This window comes from Hyla sarda, chromosome 8, assembly GCF_029499605.1.
Source record: "Hyla sarda isolate aHylSar1 chromosome 8, aHylSar1.hap1, whole genome shotgun sequence".
NCBI lineage: Eukaryota > Metazoa > Chordata > Amphibia > Anura > Hylidae > Hyla > Hyla sarda.
The window spans coordinates 12,791,711-12,814,758 of record NC_079196.1 but is presented as its reverse complement, the minus strand read 5'-3'; the positions used below and the strand labels follow the sequence as shown (position 1 = coordinate 12,814,758).

At 48.8% G+C, this 23,048-nt stretch overlaps 1 protein-coding gene across 1 annotated transcript in view; it reads left to right on the top strand.

Annotated features, from left to right (window-relative positions):
• Positions 1-23,048, top strand: part of LOC130283809 (protein mono-ADP-ribosyltransferase PARP14-like) — a 62,835-nt gene that overhangs the window by 3,048 nt on the left and 36,739 nt on the right. The window contains 3 exon segments of the mRNA XM_056533318.1: positions 14,341-14,462; positions 20,715-20,748; positions 22,164-22,373. Of these exon segments, the coding sequence (XP_056389293.1) occupies positions 14,341-14,462; positions 20,715-20,748; positions 22,164-22,373 (366 nt within the window).

Here is a 23,048-nt window from a genome sequence, read left to right as displayed (position 1 = left end):
ATACTTCAGAGAGGAGGCGGGTGAGTACTGAGGACTGGGGGGTACATCCTAATATACTTCAGAGAGGAGGCGGGTGAGTACTGAGGACTGGGGGTACATCCTAATATACTTCAGAGAGGAGGCGGGTGAGTACTGAGGACTGGGGGGTAATTCCTATATACCTCAGAGAGGAGGCGGGTGAGGACTGGGGGGGTAATTCCTATATACCTCAGAGAGGAGGCGGGTGAGTACTGAGGACTGGGAGGTCATTTCTATATACCTCAGAGAGGAGGCGGGTGAGTACTGAGGACTGGGGGGTACATCCTAATATACTTCAGAGAGGCGGCGGGTGGGGACTGGGGGCAATTCCTATATACCTCAGGGAGGAGGCGGGTGAGTACTGAGGACTGGGGGGTAATTCCTATATACCTCAGGGATGAGGCGGGTGAGTACTGACAACTGGGGGTAATTCCTATATACCTCAGGGAGGAGGCGGGTGAGTACTTAGGACTGGGGGGTAATTCCTATATACCTCAGGGAGGAGGCGGGTGAGTACTGAGGACTGGGGGTACATCCTAATATACTTCAGAGAGGAGGCGGGTGAGTACTGAGGACTGGGGGTACATCCTAATATACTTCAGAGAGGAGGTGGGTGAGTACTGAGGACTGGGGGTACATCCTAATATAATTCAGAGAGGAGGCGGGTGAGTACTGAGGACTGGGGGGTACGTCCTAATATACTTCAGAGAGGAGGCGGGTGAGTACTGAGGACTGGGGGGGGGTACATCCTAATATACTTCAGAGAGGAGTCGGGTGAGTACTGAGGACTGGGGGGTACATCCTAATATACTTCAGAGAGGAGGCGGGTGAGTACTGAGGACTGGGGGGTACATCCTAATATACTTCAGAGAGGAGGCGGGTGAGTACTGGGGGGTACATCCTTATATACTTCAGAGAGGAGGCGAGTGAGTACTGAGGACTGGGGGGGGGGGGTACATCCTAATATACTTCAGAGACGAGGCGGGTGAGTACTGAGGACTGGGGGGGTACATCCTAATATACTTCAGAGAGGAGGCGGGTGAGTACTGAGGACTGGGGGGTACATCCTAATATACTTCAGAGAGGAGGCGGGTGAGTACTGAGGACTGGGGGTACATCCTTATATACTTCAGAGAGGAGGCGGGTGAGTACTGAGGACTGGGGGGTACATCCTAATATACTTCTGAGAGGAGGCGGGTGAGTACTGAGTACTGGGGGGTACATCCTGATATACTTCATAGAGGAAGCGGGTGAGTACTGAGGACTGGGGGGTACATCCTAATATACTTCAGAGAGGAGGCGGGTGAGTACTGAGGACTGGGGGGTACATCATAATATACTTCAGAGAGGAGGCGGGTGAGTACTGAGGACTGGGGGGCACATCCTAATATACTTCAGAGAGGAGGCGGGTGAGTACTGAGGACTGGGGGTACATCCTTATATACTTCAGAGAGGAGGCGGGTGAGTACTGAGGACTGGGGGGGGGGGTACATCCTAATATACTTCAGAGAGGAGGCGGGTGAGTACTGAGGACTGGGGGTACATCCTAACATACTTCAGAGAGGAGGCGGGTGAGTACTGAGGACTGGGGGGTACATCCTAATATACTTCAGAGAGGAGGCGGGTGAGTACTGAGGACTGGGGGGTACATCCTAATATACTTCAGAGAGGAGGTGGATGAGTACTGAGGACTGGGGGTACATCCTTATATACTTCAGAGAGGAGGCGGGTGAGTACTGAGGACTGGGGGGGGTACATCCTAATATACTTCAGAGAGGAGGCGGGTGAGTACTGAGGACTGGGAGTACATCCTAATATACTTCAGAGAGGAGGCGGGTGAGTACTGAGGACTGGGGGTACATCCTAATATACTTCAGGGAGGAGGCGGGTGAGTACTGAGGACTGGGGGTACATCCTAATATACTTCAGAGAGGAGGCGGGTGAGTACTGAGGACTGGGGGGTACATCCTAATATACTTCAGAGAGGAGGCGGGTGAGTACTGAGGACTGGGGGGTACATCCTGATATACTTCAGAGAGGAGGCGGGTGAGTACTGAGGACTGGGGGTACATCCTAATATACTTCAGAGAGGAGGCGGGTGAGTACTGAGGACTGGGGGGTACATCCTAATATACTTCAGAGAGGAGGCGGGTGAGTACTGAGTACTGGGGGGTACATCCTGATATACTTCAGAGAGGAAGCGGGTGAGTACTGAGGACTGGGGGGTACATCCTAATATACTTCAGAGAGGAGGCGGGTGAGTACTGAGGACTGGGGGTACATCCTAATATACTTCAGAGAGGAGGCGGGTGAGTACTGAGGACTGGGGGTACATCCTAATATACTTCAGAGAGGAGGCGGGTGAGTACTGAGGACTGGGGGGTACATCCTAATATACTTCAGAGAGGAGGCGGGTGAGTACTGAGGATTGGGGGGTACATCCTAATATACTTCAGAGAGGAGGCGGGTGAGTACTGAGGACTGGGGGGTACATCCTAATATACTTAAGAGAGGAGGTGGGTGAGGACTGGGGGGTACATCCTAATATACTTCAGAGAGGAGGCGGGTGAGTACTGAGGACTGGGGGGCACATCCTAATATACTTCAGAGAGGAGGCGGGTGAGTACTGAGGACTTGGGGGGTACATCCTAATATACCTCAGAGAGGAAGCGGGTGAGTACTGAGGACTGGGGGGTACATCCTAATATACTTCAGAGAGGAGGTGGGTGAGTACTGAGGACTGGGGGGTACATCCTAATATACTTCAGAGAGGAGGCGGGTGAGTACTGAGGACTGGGGGGTACATCCTAATATACTTAAGAGAGGAGGTGGGTGAGGACTGGGGGGTACATCCTAATATTCTTCAGAGAGGAGGCGGGTGAGTACTGAGGACTGGGGGGTACATCCTAATATACTTCAGAGAGGAGACGGGTGAGGACTGGGGGGTACATCCTAATATATTTCAGAGAGGAGACGGGTGAGGACTGGGGGTACATCCTAATATACTTCAGAGAGGAGGCGGGTGAGTACTGAGGACTGGGGGGTACATCCTAATATACTTCAGAGAGGAGGCGGGTGAGTACTGAGGACTGGGGGGTACATCCTAATATACTTCAGAGAGGAGGCGGGTGAGTACTGAGGACTGGGGGGTACATCCTAATATACTTCAGAGAGGAGGCGGGTGAGGACTGGGGGGTACATCCTAATATACTTCAGAGAGGAGGCGGGGGAGTACTGAGGACTGGGGGTACATCCTAATATACTTCAGAGAGGAGGCGGGGGAGTACTGAGGACTGGGGGTAATTCCTATATACCTCAGAGAGGAGGCGGGTGAGAACTGGGGGGGTAATTCCTATATAACTCAGAGAGGAGGCGGGTGAGTACTGAGGACTGGGAGGTCATTTCTATATACCTCAGAGAGGAGGCGGGTGAGTACTGAGGACTGGGGGGTAATTCCTATATACCTCAGGGATGAGGCGGGTGAGTACTAAGGACTGAGGGGTAATTCTTATATACCTCAGGGAGGAGGCGGGTGAGTACTGACAACTGGGGGGTAATTCCTATATACCTCAGAGAGGAGGCGGGTGAGTACTTAGGACTGGGGGGTAATTCCTATATACTTCAGAGAGGAGGCGGGTGAGGACTGGGGAGGGGGTAATTGGGGAATCATTGGCTGTCCGGGCATGCAGGGAGTTGTAGTTTTGCCAACATCTGGAGGGACACAGTTTGGAGACCACTACTCTGGAGTGCTGTAAAATAGCAGTCACTAGTAGATTACTTTTGGTCCATTAAAATGAACAGGAGCAGCTCAATTCGGCAGCAGTATCAGTATCCGCATACATTTCAGCGGCTATGCCGACATATACACCAAACATATCGGAAAACGCTGGGGAGGGAGTTTGACCAATTTGGGGCTTAATCTGTGTGAGAATTCTGCATCATATTTTCTCCAAATTCATTTTGTCAGGATAAATAAATTCCCATCGACTTCATCGGACTTTTACCCACAAATTCCACCAGAAGAATGAATATGTTCAATATTCTGGCGCAATGCGATTCTGAGTCAGAATCCGGGGGAATTCCTCATTGTGAACAGAACGGCAGAAAGACCATTAAAGGGGAACTCCGGCGCTAAGACATCCAAAGGATAGGGGATAAGATGCCTGAACGCGGGGGTCCCGCCGCTGGGGACCCCCGTGATCTTCCACGCCGCACCCCGTTAGAATCAGCCCCCGGAGCGTGCTCGCTCCAGGTCTGATTACTGGCGATCACGGGGACGGAGCATAGTGATGTCACAGCTTCACCCCCGTGTGATGTCATGCTCCGCCCCCCTCAATGCAAGCCTATGGAGGGGGCGTGACAGGGGATAAGATGTCTTAGCGCCGGAGTACCCCTTTAAAGTTAATGGAAGTTTCATTCAAGGCGAAATCAGAGTGGAATACCGGTGCCGAATTACGCGAGTAAATTCCTTGTCAATTCCTCAGTGTACCCTTAGGGTGTGTTCACACTACGGAATGAACGCAGGATCTCCGCTCGTGGAAGTCAGCGAGCGGAGATTCAGCCTGGCAGGCGCCATTGGCCGTAGGACCCCGCGGCACTGCGCCGTCACCATTGACGACTATCCAGTGCTTGCGGAATTCCGCACAAAGAATGAACATGTTCATTCTCTGTGCGGAACAATTTCAGCGGCAAAATTTTCTGCCGCTGAAATTACTCAGTGTGAACGGGTCTCGCAGAAGACCCATTAACACTGATGTAACAGTTCACCCCGTATAATTCTGCCTGCGGAATTCCGCGGGAATTACGTAGTGTGAACGTACCCTTACAGTTGTAGCATTAAAGGGGTACTCCGGTGAAAAACTTTTTTTTTTTTAAATCATCTGGTGCCAGAAAGTTAAACAGATTTTTAAATTACTTCTATTAAAAAATCTTAATCCTTCCAGTACTTATTAGCTGCTGAATACTACAGAGGAAATTATTTTCCTTTTGAAACACAGAGCTCTCTGCTGACATCATGACCACAGTGCTCTCTGCTGACATCTCTGTCCATTTTAGGAACTGTCCAGAACAGCATATGTTTGCTATGGGGTTTTTCCTCCTACTCTGGACAGTTCCTAAAATGGACAGAAATGTCAGCAGAGAGCACTGTGGTCATGATGCCAGCAGAGAGCTCTGTGTTTCAAAGGGAAAAGAAATTTCCACTGTAGTATTCAGCAGCTTAAGATTTTTTAATAGAAGTAATTTACAAATCTGTTTAACTTTCTGGCACCAGTTGATTTAAAAAAAAAAAGTTTTTCACCGGAGTGCCCCTTTAACCTCCCTGGCGGTATGATTCTGTCTGGAAATGTGTACCAAAAGCGGTACAATTTTTTTAAACTGAATTTCACATCTCCCTCCGCCCATTTCACATCTCCCCCGTCACATTCCCCTCTCCCTTGTCACATCCCCCGTCACATTCTCCCCCCTCCTTGTCACATTCTCCCCCCTCCTTGTCACATTCTCCCCCCTCCTTGTCACATTCTCCCCCCTCCTTGTCACATTCTCCCCCCTCCTTGTCACATTCTCCCCCCTCCTTGTCACATTCTCCCCCCTCCTTGTCACATTCTTCCCCCCTCCTTGTCACATTCTTCCCCCTCCTTGTCACATTCTCCCCCCTCCTTGTCACATTCTCCCCCCTCCTTGTCACATTCTCCCCCCTCCTTGTCACATTCTCCCCCCTCCTTGTCACATTCTCCCCCCTCCTTGTCACATTCTCCCCCCTCCTTGTCACATTCTCCCCCCTCCTTGTCACATTCTTCCCCCCTCCTTGTCACATTCTTCCCCCTCCTTGTCACATTCTCCCCCCTCCTTGTCACATTCTTCCCCCCTTGTCACATTCCCCCCCTTGTCCCATTCTCCCCCTTCATGTCACATTCCCCTCCCCCCCTGTCACATTCCCCCCCTGTCACACTCCCCCCCTGTCACACTCCCCCCCTGTCACACTCCCCCCCCCTTGTCACATTCCCCCCCTTGTCCCATTCTCCCCCTTCATGTCACATTCCCCTCCCCCCCTGTCACACTCCCCCCCTGTCACACTCCCCCCCCCTTGTCACATTCCCCCCCTGTCACACTCCCCCCCCCTTGTCACATTCCCCCCCTGTCACATTCCCCCCTTGTCACATTCCCCCCGTCACCTTGTCCTGCAGCAGGATACACTGGGTTTGCCGGCAGATTTCAAACCTAGTGTATTTGCTGCAGAACAAGCCCTTTCCCCTTCAGCCAATCACAGGCTTTACACCACTGCGGCCTGTGATTGGCTGAAAAGTGAAAGGTCCTAGAAGATGAATAGTGAAGAGAGGACACCCCGGACCGCACGGAGGGGAACGGCATCTGCAGGGACTGGGACTAGGTGAGCAAAAGGTTTTTTTATTTTACTACTTCTTCCCTTTACACTTAGCTCAGTGTTTTTCTACCAGGGGGCCTCCAGCTGTTGTGAAACTACTACTCCCAGCATGCCCGGACAGCCTTTGGCTGTTCGGGCATGCTGAGAGTTGTAGTTTTGCAACAGCTGGAGGCCCCCTGGTAGGGAAACACTGACTTTTAGTATTTTTCTTTACCTGCTCTGGCCGGGCCCCGCAACGGGAGCCGACCAGAGCAGATAATCGCATGTTTTCCCGGGGGGCCTCATCGCTATATCGCATTGCTTTTGCGATATATCGTGCAGCCCGGCCGGGAACTCTGCAATTCTACCCCGAGCGTGACTCGGGGTTACCGATCCTGGCAGGGAAACTTAACCCCGAGTCACGCTCGGGAATACCGCTCAGGAGGTTAAATCATCTAAAAATAATAACAATAATATTGCTGTAGCTTCTTTTTTCTTCTTCCTGTTGTAGAATTATATGATATAATATTATTGCGTTAGTGTCATATTCTTCTTATCATTATTATTATTTTTATTTATAATTATTATTATTATTACTACTGGTTGAGACATTCTATAATATTAATAATAATTAATGATTTTTATTATCATGTATTGCAGTGTATATGGAATATTATAGTATCACGTATTTCTTATTATTACTTTTGTAGCATTACTTATATACTTATAGCATTACTTATATATTACTTATATACTTATAGCATTACTTATATATTACTTATATACTTATAGCATTACTTATATATAACTTATACTTTTGTAGCTGTTACGCCGAGGGCTCCGGGTCCCCGCTCCTCCCCGGAGCGCTCGCAGTATCCTCGCAATTGCAGCGCCCCGGTCAGACCTGCTGACCGGGTGCGCTGCAATATCTCTCTCAGCCGGGATGCGATTCGTGATGCGGGAGGCGCCCGCTCACGATGCGCATCCCGGCTCCCGTACCTGACTCGTTCCCCGTCTGTCTTGTCCCGGCGCGCGGCCCCGCTCCTTAGGGCGCACGCGCGCCGGGTCTCTGCAATTTAAAGGGCCACTGCGCCACTGATTGGCGCAGCAGGCTTAATCAGTGTGTTCACCTGTGCACTCCCTACTTATACCTCACTTCCCCTGCACTCCCTCGCCGGATCTTGTTGCCATTGTGCCAGTGAAAGCGTTTCCTTGTGTGTTCCTAGCCTGTGTTCCAGACCTCCTGCCGTTGCCCCTGACTACGATCCTTGCTGCCTGCCCTGACCTTCTGCTACGTCCGACCTTGCTCTTGTCTACTCCCTTGTACCGCGCCTATCTTCAGCAGTCAGTGAGGTTGAGCCGTTGCTGGTGGATACGACCTGGTTGCTACCGCCGCTGCAAGACCATCCCGCTTTGCGGCGGGCTCTGGTGAATACCAGTAGCAACTTAGAACCGGTCCACCAACACGGTCCACGCCAATCCCTCTCTGGCACAGAGGATCCACCTCCAGCCAGCCGAATCGTGACAGTAGATCCGGCCATGGATCCCGCTGAAGTACCGCTGCCAGTTGTCGCCGACCTCACCACGGTGGTCGCCCAGCAGTCGCAACAGATAGCGCAACAAGGCCACCAGCTGTCTCAACTGACCGTGATGCTACAGCAGCTATTACCACAGCTCCAGCAACAATCTCCTCCGCCAGCTCCTGCACCTCCTCCGCAGCGAGTGGCCGCTTCCGGCCTACGATTATCCTTGCCGGATAAATTTGATGGGGACTCTAAGTTTTGCCGTGGCTTTCTTTCGCAATGTTCCCTGCACTTGGACATGATGTCGGACCAGTTTCCTACTGAAAGGTCTAAGGTGGCTTTCGTAGTCAGCCTTCTGTCTGGGAAAGCTCTGTCATGGGCCACACCGCTCTGGGACCGCAATGACCCTGTCACTGCCTCTGTACACTCCTTCTTCACGGAGATTCGAAGTGTCTTTGAGGAACCTGCCCGAGCCTCTTCTGCTGAGACTGCCCTGCTGAACCTGGTCCAGGGTAATTCTTCTGTTGGCGAGTACGCCATCCAATTCCGTACTCTTGCCTCCGAATTATCCTGGAATAATGAGGCCCTCTGCGCGACCTTTAAAAAAGGCCTATCCAGCAACATTAAAGATGTGCTGGCCGCACGAGAAATTCCTGCTAACCTGCATGAACTTATTCATCTTGCCACCCGCATTGACATGCGTTTTTCCGAAAGGCGTCAGGAGTTCCGCCAGGATATGGACTTTGTGCGCACGAGGCGGTTTCTCTACCCGGCTCCTCTCTACTCTGGTCCTCTGCAAGCCGTTCCTGTGCCTCCCGCCGTGGAGGCTATGCAAGTTGACCGGTCTCGCTTGACACCTCAAGAGAGGACACGACGCCGCATGGAGAATCTGTGCCTGTACTGTGGCGGTACCGAACACTTCTTGAAGGATTGTCCTATCCGTCCTCCCCGCCTGGAAAGACGTATGCAGACTCACAAAGGTGAGACAGTTCTTGATGTCAACTCTGCTTCTCCACGCCTTACTGTTCCTGTGCGAATATCTTCCTCTACCTTCTCCTTCTCTGCTATGGCCTTCTTGGATTCCGGATCTGCAGGAAATTTTATTTTGGCCTCTCTCATCAACAGGTTCAACATCCCGGTGACCAGTCTCGCCAGACCCCTCTACATCAATTCTGTTAACAATGAAAGATTGGACTGTACCGTGCGTTACCGCACGGAACCTCTCCTAATGTGCATCGGACCTCATCACGAAAAAATTGAATTTTTGGTCCTCTCCAACTGCACTTCTGAAATTCTTCTTGGATTACCGTGGCTTCAACGCCATTCCCCAACCCTTGATTGGTCCACAGGAGAAATCAAGAACTGGGGTACTTCTTGTCACAAGGACTGTCTTAAACCGGTTCCCAGTACTCCCTGCCGTGACCCTGTGGTTCCCCCTGTATCCAGTCTTCCTAAGGCTTATATGGACTATGCTGACGTTTTTTGCAAAAAGCAAGCTGAGACTTTACCTCCTCACAGGCCTTATGACTGTCCTATTGACCTCCTCCCGGGTACTACTCCACCCCGGGGCAGAATCTATCCTCTGTCTGCTCCAGAGACTCTTGCCATGTCAGAGTACATCCAGGAAAATTTAAAAAAGGGCTTTATCCGCAAGTCCTCCTCTCCTGCCGGAGCTGGATTTTTTTTTGTGTCCAAAAAAGATGGCTCCCTACGTCCTTGCATTGATTACCGCGGACTTAATAAAATCACGGTAAAAAAACGCTACCCCTTACCTCTTATCTCGGAACTCTTTGATCGCCTACAAGGTGCCCACATCTTTACCAAACTGGACTTAAGAGGGGCTTATAATCTCATCCGCATCAGGGAGGGGGACGAATGGTAGACTGCATTTAACACCAGAGATGGACACTTTGAGTATCTGGTCATGCCCTTTGGCCTGTGCAACGCCCCTGCCGTCTTCCAAGACTTTGTTAATGAAATTTTTCGTGATCTCCTATATTCCTGTGTTGTGGTTTATCTGGACGATATTCTGATTTTTTCTGCCAACTTAGAAGAACACCGTCAGCATGTCCGCATGGTTCTTCAGAGACTTCGGGACAATCAACTTTATGCCAAAATGGAGAAATGTCTCTTTGAATGTCAATCTCTTCCTTTCCTAGGATACTTGGTCTCTGGCCAGGGACTACAAATGGACCCAGATAAACTCTCTGCCGTCTTATATTGGCCACGTCCCTCCGGACTCCGTGCTATCCAACGTTTTTTGGGGTTCGCCAATTATTACAGACAATTTATTCCACACTTTTCCACTATTGTGGCTCCTATCGTGGCTTTAACCAAGAAAAATGCCAATCCCAAGTCCTGGTCTCCCCAAGCGGAAGACGCATTTAAACATCTCAAGTCTGCCTTTTCTTCTGCTCCCGTGCTCTCCAGACCTGACCCATCTAAACCCTTCCTATTGGAAGTAGATGCCTCCTCAGTGGGAGCTGGAGCTGTCCTTCCACAAAAAAATTCTTCCGGGCATGCTGTTACTTGTGGTTTTTTTTCTAGGACCTTCTCTCCGGCGGAGAGAAACTACTCCATCGGGGATCGAGAACTACTGGCCATTAAATTGGCGCTTGAGGAATGGAGGCACCTGCTGGAGGGATCAAAATTTCCAGTTATCATATACACTGATCACAAGAATCTCTCCTATCTCCAGTCTGCCCAACGACTGAACCCTCGCCAGGCCAGGTGGTCGTTGTTCTTTGCCCGTTTTAACTTTGAAATTCATTTTCGCCCTGCTGACAAGAACATTAGGGCCGATGCCCTCTCTCGTTCTTCTGATGCCTCTGAAGTAGAGGTCTCTCCGCAACACATCATTCCTCCTGACTGTCTGATCTCCACTTCTCCAGCCTCCATCAGGCAAACTCCTCCCGGGAAGACCTTCGTTTCTCCACGCCAGTGTCTCGGGATTCTCAAATGGGGACACTCCTCCCACCTCGCAGGCCATGCGGGCATCAAAAAATCCTTGCAACTCATCTCTCGTTTTTATTGGTGGCCGACTCTGGAGACGGATGTTGTTAATTTTGTACGGGCCTGTACTGTCTGTGCCCGGGATAAGACTCCTCGCCAGAAGCCTGCTGGCCTCCTTCATCCTCTGCCTGTCCCCGAACAGCCTTGGTCACAGATTGGTATGGACTTTATTACAGACTTGCCCTCATCCCGTGGCAACACAGTTGTTTGGGTGGTCGTTGATCGATTTTCCATGATGGCACATTTTATTCCTCTTCCTGGTCTTCCTTCAGCGCCTCAGTTGGCAAAGCAATTTTTTGTACACATTTTTCGCCTTCACGGTTTGCCGTCTCGGATAGAGGCGTCCAATTCGTGTCTAAATTCTGGAGGGCCCTCTGTAAACAGCTCAAGATCAAATTAAACTTCTCTTCTTCTTATCATCCCCAATCCAATGGGCAAGTAGAAATAATTAATCAGGTCCTGGGTGAATATTTACGGCATTTTGTTTCCTCCCGCCAGGATGACTGGGCAGATCTTCTACCATGGGCCGAATTCTCATACAACTTCAGAGTCTCCGAATCTTCTGCTAAGTCCCCATTTTTCGTGGTGTACGGCCGTCACCCTCTTCCCCCCCTCCCTACTCCCTTGCCCTCTGGTTTGCCCGCTGTGGATGAAGTGACTCGTGATCTTTCCACCATATGGAAAGAGACCCAAAATTCTCTTTTACAGGCTTCATCCCGGATGAAAAGATTTGCCGATAAGAAAAGAAGAACTCCCCCCATTTTTGCTCCCGGAGACAAGGTATGGCTCTCCGCTAAATATGTCCGCTTTCGTGTCCCCAGTTACAAACTGGGACCACGCTATCTTGGTCCTTTCAAAGTCTTGTGCCAGATTAACCCTGTCTCTTACAAACTCCTTCTTCCTCCTTCTCTTCGTATTCCCAATGCCTTCCATGTCTCTCTCCTTAAACCACTCACCATTAACCGCTTCTCTCCCAAACTTGTTTCTCCCACTCCTGTTTCCGGTTCTTCTGACGTCTTCTCCGTGAAGGAGATTCTGGCCTCCAAGACGGTCAGAGGAAAAAAAAATTTTTGGGTGGATTGGGAAGGCTGTGGCCCAGAAGAGAGATCCTGGGAACCTGAGGACAACATCCTAGACAAAAGTCTTATCCTCAGGTTCTCAGGCTCCAAGTAGAGGTGGAGACCCAAGGGGGGGGGTACTGTTACGCCGAGCGCTCCGGGTCCCCGCTCCTCCCCGGAGCGCTCGCGGCATCCTCGCAATTGCAGCGCCCCGGTCAGACCTGCTGACCGGGTGCGCTGCAATATCTCTCTCAGCCGGGATGCGATTCGCGATGCGGGAGGCGCCCGCTCGCGATGCGCATCCCGGCTCCCGTACCTGACTCGTTCCCCGTCTGTCTTGTCCCGGCGCGCGCGGCCCCGCTCCTTAGGGCGCGCGCGCGCCGGGTCTCTGCAATTTAAAGGGCCACTGCGCCACTGATTGGCGCAGCAGGCTTAATCAGTGTGTTCACCTGTGCACTCCCTACTTATACCTCACTTCCCCTGCACTCCCTCGCCGGATCTTGTTGCCATTGTGCCAGTGAAAGCGTTTCCTTGTGTGTTCCTAGCCTGTGTTCCAGACCTCCTGCCGTTGCCCCTGACTACGATCCTTGCTGCCTGCCCTGACCTTCTGCTACGTCCGACCTTGCTCTTGTCTACTCCCTTGTACCGCGCCTATCTTCAGCAGTCAGTGAGGTTGAGCCGTTGCTGGTGGATACGACCTGGTTGCTACCGCCGCTGCAAGACCATCCCGCTTTGCGGCGGGCTCTGGTGAATACCAGTAGCAACTTAGAACCGGTCCACCAACACGGTCCACGCCAATCCCTCTCTGGCACAGAGGATCCACCTCCAGCCAGCCGAATCGTGACAGTAGCATTACTTATATATTACTTATATACTTATAGCATTACTTATATATTACTTATATACTTATAGCATTACTTATATATTACTTATATACTTATAGCATTACTTATATATTACTTATATACTTATAGCATTACTTATATAATACTTATACTTTTGTAGCATTACTTATATATTACTTATATACTTATAGCATTACTTATATATTACTTATATACTTATAGCATTACTTATATAATACTTATACTTTTGTAGCATTACTTATATATTACTTATATACTTATAGCATTACTTATATATTACTTATATACTTATAGCATTACTTATATATTACTTATAGCATTACTTATATATTACTTATATACTTATAGCATTACTTATATATTACTTATATACTTATAGCATTACTTATATAATACTTATACTTTTGTAGCATTACTTATATATTACTTATATACTTATAGCATTACTTATATATTACTTATATACTTATAGCATTACTTACGGTATATATTACTTATATACTTATAGCATTACTTATATATTACTTATATACTTATAGCATTACTTATATATTACTTATACTTTTGTAGCATTACTTATATATTACTTATATACTTATAGCATTACTTATATATTACTTATACTTTTGTAGCATTACTTATATATTACTTATATATTACTTATACTTTTGTATCATTACTTATATACGTATAGCATTACTTATATATTACTTATATACTTATAGCATTACTTATATATTACTTATATACTTATAGCATTACTTATATATTACTTATACTTTTGTAGCATTACTTATATATTACTTATATACTTATAGCATTACTTATATATATTACTTATACTTTTGTAGCATTACTTATATATTACTTATATATTACTTATACTTTTGTATCATTACTTATATACTTATAGCATTACTTATATATTACTTATATACTTATAGCATTACTTATATATTACTTATATACTTATAGCATTACTTATATATTACTTATACTTTTGTAGCATTACTTATATATTACTTATATACTTATAGCATTACTTATATATTACTTATACTTTTGTAGCATTACTTATATATTACTTATACTTTTGTATCATTACTTATATACATATAGCATTACTTATATATTACTTATACTTTTGTATCATTACTTATATACTTATAGCATTACTTATATATTACTTATACTTTTCTAGCATTCTATACATATTATATGCAGTATTATAGTATTACCATGGTATATATTTTTACTATTTTGTTGTTATTTTACTCTTATAATATATTAGGGTAATTATTATAAAGAATATTATTACCATTGTATCATTCTATCATTTGTGTTATTTTATGAATTATTATAGTATCTTGTATGTTAACTATTTTGTTGTTGTTTTTCTCTTATTATATCATCATTATTATTATTATATGAAATATTATTATATATATTTTTTTTACTATTTTTTTTTCCCTCTTATGATATCTTAAATAATTTTATTTCAGTACGGGACCAGGTTCTCCAGAAGGGGAGTCAGGAGCTGTCACTACCTGGGGGCAAGACCCTGAAGCTGGATGTAGTCCCGGTGGGCGCAGCAGGGGGCGGTATTGTGCAGGAAGCCTCAGCAGTAAGTGCAGACGGAACGGTCAGGCGACAGTACAAGGAAGTGGTTGCGTCAATGTTTATGGCTGTGGGGCATGGTACTGATAAAAACAAGCAATTTAAAGGGGTACTCCGGTGAAAAACTTTTTTTTTTTTTTTTTTTTAAATCAACTGGTGCCAGAAAGTTAAAAAGATTTGTAAATTACTTCTATTAAAAAAAATCTTAATCCTTCCTGTACTTATTAGCTGCTGAATACTACAGCGGAAATTCTTTTCTTTTTGAAACACAGAGCTCTCTGCTGACATCATGACCACAGTGCTCTCTGCTGACATCTCTGTCCATTTTATGAACTGTCCAGAACAGCATATGTTTGCTATGGGGATTTCCTTTTACCCTGGACAGTTCCTAAAAATGGACAGAGATGTCAGCAGAGAGCACTGTGCTCGTGATGTCTGCAGAGAGCTCTGTGTTTCAAAGGGAAAATAATTTCCACTGTAGTATTCAGCAGCTAATAAGTACAGGAAGGATTAAGATTTTTTAATAGAAGTAATTAACAAATCTGTTTAACTTTCTGGCACCAGTTGATTTAAAAAAAAAAAAAAAAAAAGTTTTTCACCGGAGTACCCCTTTTAAGCAGCTAGCACAGTGTTTCTCAACCAGGGTGCCTCCGGTTGTTGCAAAACTATAACTCCCAGCATGCCCGGGCATGCTGGGAGTTGTAGTTTTGCAACAGCTGGAGGCACCTTTGTTGGAAACACTGACCTAGCAGCAAGGACACAGTCTGTTCAGTTTGTTCAGCAATCTTTTTCAAGTTCATAGGGTACAAAATGACTTTACATGACAACTAGACAACCCTAAACGACTTACGATTTTCTTGAATTCGCTACTTATTTTTCATTTTATTTAATTTTCCATAAGGTGCATGTAGTACAAACGAAAGCTTACGAGCTTAAATGGTCGCTCTCATTAAAACATTTTTTTGCTATTGCACTCCTTATGGGAAATAAAGATGATTTCTAATATACTTTGGTTAAAAAAAATGAAGTTTTCTATGTTATTTATTTGTGCTTAAAAAAGCTCAAGAGCACATTTTCCCCCATCTCATACACAGACTTAGGACCGAAGCCCAAACACAGGAAGTGCAGCCTGGAGTGCTGAGGGGGGGGGTGTCCAACCAACAGAATATGGCAGTTAAAGGGGTTCTCCACTGCCCTGTTTTCTGGAGCTCCGCTCGCAGCGTCACCGCTGTCACGCCCCCTTCCCATAGACTTTCGTTGAGGGGGCGGGCATGACGTCACGAGGGGGCGGCCTCGAACACGGAAGCCCACACAAAGCATCCGGAGTAATAAACTTCCAGACGCTGCGAGCGGAGCTCCGGAAGACAGGGCTGTGGAGAACCCCTTTAAGTGTGATCGGAGCTATGATTGGATGAGGCTGGACACACACCCCCCCCCCCCCTCAGCACTCCAGACTGCTCTTCCTGTGTTTGGACCTCGGTCCTAAGTCTGTGTATAAGATGGGGGAAAATGTGCTCTTGAGCTTTTTTAAGCACAAATAAAACATAGAAAACTAAATTTTTTTTAAACAAAGTATATTAGAAATACTTTTTATTTACCATAAGGAGTGCAATAGCAAAAATGTATTTTATTGAGAGTGACCCTTTAAAATAATGCATTATGGGAGAAGTCCAATAGACAGACATATAAGTTACCCTTAGGCTAAGCTTTGACTTTTTTTTTTTTTGCCAAACATGGCGCAGTCAATAGCCAATTATGAAATGGCAAACGCACTTGGACTTTTTTACTTTGCCGTTTTTTTCCATACGTTAATTTTTTGGTGCTTTTGTCCTATATTATATATATAATATATTATATTTTAACATCGGTGTTGAGGGATTAGCCAATGTCATTCTATACATCTACCACAGTAGTGCACCCATATTCCTGTATTGTATTATTCTAATTGTTACACATCCGCACCGTCTATCTGGTGTAGGATTCTATTGTGGCACTTGTAGTCCGCTGCAGGCATCCTCCATTGTATGCATTTTATGCTGGGGATCGCCCCTAGCAACGGACTACAAGGGCAGGATCTGCTCCCCCAGTATAAATGCACAACTGCATTTGGGGTTGAGCACCACCAGCCTTTTGAGACCATATTTTTTGTTGTTCGCTTTTGTCCTATAGAAATTTATAGGAGCTAAAAAACGCAATCAAAAAGGTGCGTGGGTGGGTTTAGCATTGGCGTTTGTCTCCCCCCCCCCCCCCCAATTTCTACAATAGAAGAAATGTGGGGGGACAAATCACATGACTTGTCATGATAAAAACACGTGGAAAAAACGAAAAAGAAAAAAAAAACACAAGACTTATACACACAATTTTATTTTATTTTTTTAAAGGGGTACTCCGGTGGAAAACTTTATTTATTAATTTTTTTTAAGTTTACTAGTGCCAGAAAGCTAAACAGATTTGTAAATTATTTCGAAAAAAAAAAATCTTAATCCTTCCAGTACTTTTTAGCTTCTGAATTCTACAGAGGAAATTCTTTTCTTGTTGGAACACAGAGCTCTCTGGTGACATCACGACCACAGTGCTCTCTGCTGACACCTGTTACGCCGAGCGCTCCGGGTCCCTGCTCCTCCCCGGAGCGCTCACGGCGTCTCTCTCTCTGCAGCGCCCCGGTCAGACCCGCTGACCGGGAGCGCTGCACTGACATTGCCGGCGGGGATGCGATTCGCATAGCGGGACGCGCCTGCTCGCGAATCGCATCCCAAGTCACTTACCCGTCCCGGTCCCCGGCTGCCATGTGCTGGCGCGCGCGGCTCCGCTCTCTAGGGCGCGCGCGCCAGCTCTCTAAGATTTGAAGGGCCAGTGCACCAATGATTGGTGCCTGGCCCAATCAGCCTAATTAGCTTCCACCTGCTCCCTGGCTATAATACCTCACTTCCCCTGCACTCCCTTGCCGGATCTTGTTGCCTTGTGCCAGTGAAAGCGTTTAGTGTTGTCCAAAGCCTGTGTTTCCAGATCTTCTGCTATCCAGATTGACTACGAACCTTGCCGCCTGCCCGACCTTCTGCTACGTCTGACCTTGCCTCTGCCTAGTCCTTCTGTCCCACGCCTTCTCAGCAGTCAGCGAGGTTGAGCCGTTGCCGGTGGATACGACCTGGTTGCTACCGCTTTGCGGCGGGCTCTGGTGAATACCAGTAGCATCTTAGAACCGGTCCACCGACACGGTCCACGCCAATCCCTCGCTGACACAGAGGATCCACATCCAGCTAGCCGAATCGTGACAGTAGATCCGGCCATGGATCCCGCTGAGGTGCCGCTGCCAAGTTTCGCTGACCTATCCACGGTGGTCGCTCAGCAATTGCAGCAAATCGCCCAACAAGGACAGCAGCTGTCGCAGTTGACCGCCACGTTACAGCAACTTCTGCCACTGCTACAGCAGCAACCATCTCCTCCGCCAGCTCCTGCACCTCCTCCGCAGCCAGTGGCCGCTCCCAGCCTCCGCTTGTCCCTGCCGGACAAATTTGATGGGGACTCTAGACTCTGCCGTGGCTTTCTGTCTCAATGTTCCCTACATAGGGAGATGTTGTCGGACCAATTTCCCACAGAACGGTCTAAGGTGGCGTTCGTAGTGAGTCTTCTTTCTGGAAAGGCCTTGTCTTGGGCCACACCGCTCTGGGACCGCAATGATCCTGCCACAGTCCAGTCCTTCTTCGCTGAAGTCCGTAGTGTCTTCGAGGAACCAGCCCGAGCCTCTTCTGCCAAGACTGCCCTGCTGAACCTGGTCCAGGGTAATTCTTCAGTAGGCGAGTACGCCATCCAATTTCGTACTCTCGCTTCCGAATTATCTTGGAATAACGAGGCTCTCTGCGCGACCTTTAAAAAAGGCCTATCCAGTAACATCAAGGATGTGCTGGCCGCACGAGAGATTCCTGCCAACCTGCAAGAACTTATCCATTTGGCCACCCGCATTGACATACGTTTTTCTGAGAGACACCAGGAGCTCCGCCAGGAAAAAGACCTTGATCTCTGGGCACCTCTCCCACAGTATCCTTTGCAATCTACGCCTGTGCCTCCCGCCGAGGAGGCTATGCAAGTGGATCGGTCTCGCCTGACCCAGGAAGAGAGGACTCGCCGTAGGGAAAAAAATCTTTGTCTGTACTGCGCTAGTACCGAACATTTCTTGGTAGATTGCCCTATTCGTCCTCCACGTCTGGGAAACGCACGCACGCACCCAGCTCACGTGGGTGTGGCGTCTCTTGGTACGAAGTCTGCTTCTCCACGTCTCACGGTGCCCGTGCGGATTTCTCCTTCTGCCAACTCCTCCCTCTCAGCCATGGCCTGCTTGGACTCTGGTGCCTCTGGAAATTTTATTCTGGACTCTTTGGTGAATAAGTTCTGCATCCCTGTGACCCGTCTCGTCAAGCCGCTCTACATTTCCTCGGTCAACGGAGTTAAATTGGACTGCACCGTGCGTTACCGCACAGAACCCCTCTTAATGTGCATTGGACCCCATCACGAAAAGATTGAATTGTTCGTCCTTCCCAATTGCACCTCTGAAGTCCTCCTCGGTCTGCCATGGCTCCAGCTTCATTCTCCCACCCTTGACTGGACCACCGGGGAGATCAAGAATTGGGGCCCTGCTTGCCGTAAGAGATGCCTCACATCGGCTCCCAGTCCCGTCTGTCGGGCCTCAGTGTCTCCTCCTGTGCCTAGCCTCCCCAAGGCCTATCAGGACTGTGCCGTGCCTCCTCATAGCCCCCGTCCTGGTGACACTCTGCCCCGTGACAAGCTTCATCCTCTGCCCCCCCTCCCCATTCCCACTTCTTCTGAACTACCTGCCGCTGGTATAGCTACCCAGAACTTCTTTTTTCAGAAGGAGACTCAAGAGGCGTCTCCTATGTTGTCGTCTCTTTTGAAGGGACAAGGAGACAAAAAGAGGGGGAGACCTAAGGGGGGGGGGTACTGTTACGCCGAGCGCTCCGGGTCCCTGCTCCTCCCCGGAGCGCTCACGGCGTCTCTCTCTCTGCAGCGCCCCGGTCAGACCCGCTGACCGGGAGCGCTGCACTGACATTGCCGGCGGGGATGCGATTCGCATAGCGGGACGCGCCCGCACGCGAATCGCATCCCAAGTCACTTACCCGTCCCTGTCCCTGGCTGTCATGTGCTGGCTCGCGCGGCTCCGCTCTCTAGGGCGCGCGCGCCAGCTCTCTAAGATTTAAAGGGCCAGTGCACCCATTGGTGCCTGACCCAATCAGCCTAATTAGCTTCCACCTGCTCCCTGGCTATAATACCTCAAATCCCCTGCACTCCCTTGCCGGATCTTGTTGCCTTGTGCCAGTGAAAGCGTTTAGTGTTGTCCAAAGCCTGTGTTTCCAGATCTTCTGCTATCCACATTGACTACGAACCTTGCCGCCTGCCCCGACCTTCTGCTACGTCTGACCTTGCCTCTGCCTAGTCCTTCTGTCCCACGCCTTCTCAGCAGTCAGAGAGGTTGAGCCGTTGCCGGTGGATACGACCTGGTTGCTACCGCCGCAGCAAGACCATCCCGCTTTGCGGCGGGCTCTGGTGAATACCAGTAGCATCTTAGAACCGGTCCACCGACACGGTCCACGCCAATCCCTCTCTGACACAGAGGATCCACATCCAGCTAGCCGAATCGTGACAACACCTCTGTCCATTTTAGGAACTGTCCAGAGCAGCATATGTTTGCTATGGGGATTTTCTCCTACTCTGGACAGTTCCTAAAATGGACAGAGGTGTCAGCAGAGAGCACTGTGCTCGTGATGTCAGCAGAGAGCTCTGTGTTCCAAAAAGAAAAGAATGTCCTCTGTAGTATTCAGCAGCTAATAAGTACTAGAAGGATTAAGATTTTTTAATAGAAGCAATTTACAAATCTGTTTAGCTTTCTGGCACCAGTTGATTTAAAAAGAAAAAGTTTTCCACCGGAGTACCCCTTTAAACGCCACAAAAAATGCATTTTGAGAGTGCAAAATGACAGGGAAGTTTTTTGTGAGTTTTTTTTTTTTGCAGGTGGAAACCTAACCTATTAGAGATGCTAAAAGCAAATTCTATTACATGGGCAATTACAGACCAAACAGGTCGATAATGGGTATTTGTATGACAGAACACCGTATAAGGGCCAACATATATAGTGTAGTGGATTGTGCTGTCACCTGATTAACTCTTCACTGTCTGGAAGACAAAAGAAAGCAGAGCTGACACTGATGACAATCCTCCTCTCTGATCATTAGTGTTACTTTTCTTATAGAAACCAAGGAAAGATGAGCTGATCAACAGTCCAGGTAATTTATCCAACTACTAATAACACAAGACAACGATGCTGGGCTGGTAAAGCTGTGGGGTCCTGGGCTGGTAAAGCTGTGGGGCCCTGGGCTGGTGAAGCTGTGGGGTCCTGGGCTGATGAAGCTGTGGGGTCCTGGGCTGGTGAAGCTGTGGGGTCCTGGGCTGTTGAAGCTGTGGGGTCCTGGGCTGATAAAGCTGTGGGGTCCTGGGCTGGTGAAGCTGTGGGGTCCTGGGCTGGTGAAGCTGCGGGGTCCTGGGCTGGTGAAGCTGTGGGGTCCTGGGCTGGTGAAGCTGTGGGGTCCTGGGCTGGTGAAGCTGTGGGGTCCTGGGCTGGTGAAGCTGTGGGGTCCTGGGCTGGTGAAGCTGTGGGGTCCTGGGCTGGTGAAGCTGTGGGGTCCTGGGCTGATAAAGCTGTGGGTTCCTGGGCTGGTGAAGCTGCGGGGTCCTGGGCTGATGAAGCTGTGGGGTCCTGGGATGGTGAAGCTGTGGGGTCCTGGGCTGATAAAGCTGTGGGTTCTTGGGCTGGTAAAGCTGTGGGTTCCTGGGCTGGTAAAGCTGTGGGGTCCTGGAATGATGAAGCTGTGGGGTCCTGGGCTGATAAAGCTGTGGGTTCCTGGGCTGGTGAAGCTGTGGGATCCTGGGCTGATGAAGCTGTGGGGTCCTGGGTTGATAAAGCTGTGGGTTCCTGGGCTGGTGAAGCTGTGGGGTCCTGGGCTGATAAAGCTGTGGGGTCCTGGGCTGGTGAAGCTGTGGGGTCCTGGGCTGATAAAGCTGTGGGGTCCTGGGCTGATAAAGCTGTGGGGTCCTGGGCTGATAAAGCTGTGGGGTCCTGGGCTGATAAAGCTGTGGGGTCCTGGGCTGATAAAGCTGTGGGGTCCTGGGCTGATAAAGCTGTGGGGTCCTGGGCTGATAAAGCTGTGGGGTCCTGGGATGATGAAGCTGTGGGGTCCTGGGCTGATAAAGCTGTGGGGTCCTGGGATGATGAAGCTGTGGGGTCCTGGGCTGATAAAGCTGCGGGTTCCTGGGCTGGTGAATCTCTGGGGTCCTGGGCTGGTGAAGCTGCGGGGTCCTGGGCTGATGATTCCCTGGGTTCCTGGGCTGGTGAAGCTGCTGGGTCCTGGGCTGGTGAAGCTGCTGGGTCCTGGGCTGGTGAAGCTGTGGGTTCCTGGGCTGGTGAAGCTGCTGGGTCCTGGGCTGGTGAAGCTGCAGGGTCCTGGGCTGGTGAAGCTCCGGGGTCCTGGGCTGGTGAAGCTGTGGGGTCCTGGGCTGGTGAAGCTGCGGGGTCCTGGGCTAGGGAAGCTCACCAAGTGTGTGCGCACCACCTGTAGGACGAGGGCAGATGTGCGGGGTGTTGTGTATTAAGCGCTGTCACGTATATCACTGGCTTATAGATAATATATTTGGTTTCCAACAGTTGCAAAGGTTGTGCGAAATGAACCAAGTGCTCAGGCCGAGCATCTCCACACCAACATGGTTCTGGTCGAGAACGTCCTGGAGTCCTGTTCATCTGACATGTTGGTCCTCCTCATAGAGAATGTTAGTGACAAGATCGATGACAAGGAGTTTTACTTGGAGACAATTCCAGAAAAACAAGTGGCTGTGATCTCCTTCACCTGCGACATTGGTAACATAACCTGGGCCTCTACATGTATAACCTCTACATATATAATCTTGGCTTATATAACCTCTACATATATAATCTTGGCTTATATAACCTCTACATATTTAGTCTCTGTATCTATAACGCCGTCATGTATTACTTTTACATATATAACCTCTGTGTATAACCCACAGTGACCTCAGATTAGTGGGACCCTGGTCCCTCCTATAGCTTTTTAGTAAAACCATCATCCATATGAAACATGTTTATGAGATCTACACAGATCATTATTAGAGGTGACTATAGGACAGTGATGGCAAACCTATGGCACAGGTGGCACACTGAGCCCCCTCTGTGGGCATGCGGCCATAGTTCGCCATGGTAGAGGGATGTGGAAATTGTATTGCCCGACACCCGGGACATGCAGTTTCAGGCGCCGGGCAGGGGAATTCTTCAGGCATTTAACCCTGCTTTGTCACTCATCGCGCGGCCCTCCGTCCGGACCGAGGATGCGGTCCAGTAACAACAGTGACCGCCGAGCCCCTGAGCCTCCCGGAGGACAGGTAGCAGGGGATCAGAGAGGAGGTGAGGTTTAGTAAATAATGTGGTACAGGAGAGGAGAGGGGGGTTGGGCTGAAATATAATGACACGAGGGGCATCGGGGGGGGGGGGGGGATATAATGACATGAGGCATGAGGG